Source organism: Numida meleagris, chromosome 1, assembly GCF_002078875.1.
Source record: "Numida meleagris isolate 19003 breed g44 Domestic line chromosome 1, NumMel1.0, whole genome shotgun sequence".
NCBI lineage: Eukaryota > Metazoa > Chordata > Aves > Galliformes > Numididae > Numida > Numida meleagris.
In genome coordinates this window covers 4,143,793-4,148,564 of record NC_034409.1, presented here as the reverse complement: position 1 = coordinate 4,148,564, position 4,772 = coordinate 4,143,793, and the positions used below count along the sequence as shown (strand labels likewise).

The 4,772-nt window shown below is 57.6% G+C and overlaps 1 protein-coding gene across 2 annotated transcripts; it reads left to right on the top strand.

Moving 5' to 3' along the window:
- Window positions 1,041–4,452, top strand: LOC110392657 (PHD finger protein 7-like). Of its 2 annotated transcripts, XM_021384936.1 has the most exons (9): window positions 1,041–1,689; window positions 1,798–1,889; window positions 1,983–2,084; window positions 2,346–2,470; window positions 2,630–2,792; window positions 2,884–2,990; window positions 3,211–3,324; window positions 3,484–3,602; window positions 3,767–4,452. In XM_021384936.1, exons 1-9 carry the CDS (start codon window positions 1,638–1,640, stop codon window positions 4,279–4,281), a joined length of 1,389 nt encoding a protein of 462 aa, XP_021240611.1. In that variant the 5' UTR covers window positions 1,041–1,637; the 3' UTR covers window positions 4,282–4,452. The 2 variants fall into 2 exon arrangements, with proteins under 2 accessions (XP_021240611.1, XP_021240610.1); XM_021384935.1 differs by having other exon boundaries at window positions 1,798–2,084.

Here is a 4,772-nt window from a genome sequence, read left to right as displayed (position 1 = left end):
TTTTGAGCTGGACAAATCCAAATACAGATGCCAATCATTCCACAAGGCACAATGCCGGCCCATGTCTCCTATCTGCTTCTACTCGTCACTGCTGTGTGAACTTCACGGTCATACTTCCTTTCTTCTCCAAGTCTCAGAATATCTCCCCTTCAGCAGAATTTCCCTAGGGTTGCCTAGTAAAAGTATTCAACACTCCGGTTAAGTGAAAAATAAAATAATACTTTTAGAAAAAGGAACAAAGTAACAGCGCATCAGTGTGATAAGTTGGGCTTCAAATGAGATTTTCTTTCAGTTGGTCGTTCGTTTGCTATTTGAACAAGCAAGATGTTGTATTTTTTTCCTATGGCAACAACGACCTTTGCTTGAAGACAACCGTGCAATAGGGAAGTGATGCTGTGCCCACCCTTCTCCCCAGCAAACAGCTCGGCAAATCGAGCTCTGCTTATTGATGATAAATAGGCATTGATTTTCTGATCCAATGTTTGCTCCCCGGGGAAGCTGAGAAAAAGTTGTTCTATCTAGGAATCAGGAAGAATCATAGAATCGGAGAATCACCAAGGTTGGAAAAGGCCTACAAGAACATCCAGTCCAACCGTCCACCTATCACCAATAGTTCTCACTAAACCACATCCCTCAATACAACGTCTAAATGTTCCCAGAACACCTCCAGGGTTGGTGACTCCACCACCTCCCTGGGCAGCAAATTACAGTGCCTGACCGCTCTTTTGGAAAAGCAGTCTTTCTGAACGTCCAGCCTGAATCTCCTCTGGCACAGCATGAGGCCATTCCCTCTCATCCTATCACTAGTTACATGAGAGAAGAGGCCGACCCCCAGCTCACTACAACCTCCCTTCACGTACTTATAGAGAGCAACAAGGTCTGCCCTGAGCCTCCTCTTCTCCAGACGGAACAATCCCAGCTCCCTCAGCAGCTCCTCATCAGGCCTGTGCTCCAGACCCCTGACCAGCTTAGCTGCCCTTCTCTGGACACGCTCCAGGGCCTCGATGTCTTTCTTGCAGCGAGGGGCCCAAAACTGAACACAGCACTCGAGGTGCGGCCTCACCAGTGCTGAGTACAGAGGGGCAAATTACTTCCCTGCTCCTGCTGGCAATACTGTTTCTGAGACAAGCCAGGATTTCCCCTTTTAGATTAAAACTGTTCCACCTTGTCCTATACCCACGAAACCATATAAAAAGTCACTCGCCACACACGCTAGATACCAAATATGCTGTTGACTTGCAAACCTTTCCTAGACTCTCTAGAAACCTAGACTAGACTCAGGCTAGAAATGCTCGTGTGGCTCCAGGGCTGCAGGCCTGGCCAAGGGACAGCTCCGCTCCTGCCTCTGGCAGGGGAGCTCTGCCAGCAGGAAGAGGGAGGCCATCCTTCCGCCCTGCTGCATGGCAGCACCGAGGCCTCACTCTGCGCTGCCTGCCAGAGCTGCTGCTCTCTTGCCTGGGGACCCACGCCCACACCCCCTGTGAGGTAGTGACCATGATGTCACAGTGGGTGGCAGGGAGTGGCCATTGTGACCTGCGGGGCTGGGAGCAGAGCAAAGGCTGCCAGGCTCAGGACGAGCATCAGTGCGGCCTGGTGAGGCGCAGAGAGAGCAGGGACTCTCCGAGAGCTCACCGTCGATGCACACCATGTCCAATAGGAAGCGGAAGGCCCCCGACTCAGGGGAGTCAGGTGAGAGCCAAGTATTCCTGTGCACAGCTCCCATCGCTGGGACAGCCTCAGGGACACCTGGCCCCGCAAGGTGCTCACCGCTGCTCACATTTGCTCTCTCCTCTCCAGCGTGCGTGCTGTGTGGCCGGGCAGATGTTGACCCGAACATCTGCGGGCGCACATTTTCTGACAGTGGAGTTTGTGTCCATGAGTTCTGCTTGGTGAGTTCCCACAAGGGTTCCTGCCAACTTCCTGCTGGGGTTGCTCCTTTCCTTTCTCTCCTAAGGAGATACCTGCCCTTTTCTCTCCTACAGACTTTTGCCACCATCCGTTTTGAAGAAGGAACCCCACGAGGGGAATCCGTGCGCCTCCCCCTTGCTGCCATCAGACGCAGAGTCAAGCATGCAAACCAGAAGGTAAGGACCTGAATGGAGCAGGGTGTTTTGTGCCAGGAGAGGCTCACACCAGCTCAGTCTGGACCCAGAGAAAGCAGTCGTGGCCCTTCCAAACAGCTCCGGGACAATGTCCTGCCACAGCAGATGAGCCTTGTTTGCCAGGGGGCACTGCGGAGCGTGACCCAGCAGTGCCCGCATCCTGTGCCCTGTCCAGAGTCCCGGGGCTGGCCATGGAGGCCCTGAGCCTGCTGCTGATGGGTCTGCTCTGCTCTTTCTTTCCAGCAATGCTTTGTTTGTGGCGAGAGGGGGGCCACCATCAGCTGCGCAGAGAGCGGCTGTGAACAATGCTTCCATCTGCCCTGTGCTGCAGATGGAGAATGTGTCACCCAGTTCTATGGGCCACGCAGGTAAGGGCTGTCAGCAGCAGCCAAGCCAGGGAGGAACCCGCAGCGACACCTCCCAGCATCACGCCAGAGCCAGAGCAGGGACCTGCGGCTCCTTCCTGCTCCTCTGCCCACCTCGCAACATTTCTCACTGTGCCCGTCCCTTCTTCCACCTTCCCCCAGGTCCTTCTGCCGGGAGCACCGCCCTCAACAGGCAGTGGAGGCAGCTCCAGCACAGAACACCAACTGCCTCATCTGCCTGGAGCCCGTGGGGGACACCTTGTCCTACCACACCATGGTCTGTCCAGTGTGCAAGCACGCCTGGTTCCACCGCTGCTGCATCCAGGTAGGAGCCCTCCCCTCACCCTGCGGCCATGGCTGGTGCTCAGCAGCACCAGGCCCTGCTCACACTCACACTGCTTGTGCTTTGCCTGCAGGGACAGGCCATGAGCGCCGGCGCAGCGTGCTTCCAATGTCCCATATGCAGAGATAAGAAGCAATTCTGCTATGAAATGACCATTCTGGGGATCCAAACCACATCCCGGTGGGTGTCTTTCTGCTTGACTCAATAGATGTTAAGGCTTGAGTTCTGGGCCTGCCCAGGGTCTGTGCCGGCAGGCCTGGCCCTTTGCAGTCCAGCAGCGCTGGCCTCGGCTTCCCGGAGAAGCTGGAAGAAGGCTCATTGTGGATGAGCAGGGATGCCCTGGACCTGCCTTACGCCAGGAGCACTGGGGGCTCATCCCTTTCTCTCCCTTCTCCGGCAGACCACCATCATGGGAGGACAACGATGCGTATGCATCGCTGCGAGAGAGGCATGAGCGCTGCGATGTCAGCAAGTGCCTCAACCCAGGAGGCAGGGAGCAGGCAGAAGAAGAGGGGTGAGTTTCCTCAGCAGCTCCTTGGGGCTCTGTGGTGGACCTCAGCCTCACCACCGCCCGGGGGAGCAAGGACTAAGCAGCCGACATGTGCCGGGCACTCCCTCAAGATGTGCCTTGGCTCCCTTTGTCCTCACAGCCACTACCCTTTTGCTTCCCCAGGCCCTGGCAGCTGCTGCTCTGCAGCTCCTGTGCTGCTCAAGGCACCCACCGGCGCTGCTCCTCCCTGGCAGACACCACAGACAGCTGGGAGTGTGACAGCTGTGCTGGCGTGGGCACCGGTAAGATGCAAACACTCGCACGTCCCTGGGAGGGGGGCCAGGTGAGGCTTGGCAGCGGGTGCTCAGGGTGGCCCTGCCAGAGTCTCTGCCCCAGGAGGGATGACAGCCTGTCCCAGCTTGGAGCTGCAGGTTCACCTTGCTGACCTTCCTGCCTTCCCTTACAGCCTCCAGCGCAAACATGGAGCTCGCTGGCTCCAGCAGTGCCAGCCAGGAGGGGCTGAGGCCATCCCACAGCTCCTCAGTCCCTGAGAACACCAGCTCAGGACCCACCAGCCAAGCAGCGTCAGGCCCGTTACACCATCCCCAGCTGCCTGAGCTCAGCGGCCGTCCCAGCGAGCCCGAGACAGAGCTCTGCCACCATTTACGTGAGGATCGGGATTCCTCTGAGCCACGCCGAGGGCGCCGAAGGAGCAGACGGACAGCAGCTGCAAGTGCTGAGAGCAGCTCCCAGACCTCCACCAGACAGAGGGCATTGAGGTCCTCCAGAGACTCCCCAGTGGCTGCTCACAGAATGTGGGGGTCAGGCCGGACACGAAGCCGTTCCCCATTACAAGATCGGGCCTCAAGTTCCCAGAGCCGCCCCAGAAGACAGCGTGGCAGCAGGCAGATGCCCTCAAGGGAGTCCCAGCTGCCTGAAGGCAGGCGACAGCCCAGCCGGCAAGGAAGGAGGAGACCATGAGGGCTGGTCCAGAGAGCGGGAGCCATTCTGAGCATGAAGCCACTCCCGTGTCCATCTTCGGAAAAATCCCCACAGCCAACCCCAAAGTCTGTGTAGGAGCAGCTGTGTGCCAGTCCCACCTGCTGGCTCTGGTCCCCGGCAGCCAAGACACAATAAAGCTGGGTGACCTTACGCTCATTTGTCAGCTTCATTCTTTTCTGCTTTTCCTGAGGTGGGCAGAGGTAGAGACCTCGACCGCAGGGTTGTTTCCTCCTCAGTGGCTTCCCAGACTTTCCTCCACTTGGGCCTATCCAGGCTGAGCTGGGTTCTGGCCCCCTCCACAGCCAGGCCAGAGTGTCCAAAATCCTCAAAGACTAAGAGTGGCAAGGGCGGCAGCCCTGTTCTGGGGTTGTTTGTGGGCTTGGGGGTGCCACCGTGTTCAGGCTACGTGTCATCCTCTGGGCTGCTTCCAGCTGCCTCAGAGCTTGGGCTTTCCTCCTGCATTAGGACAG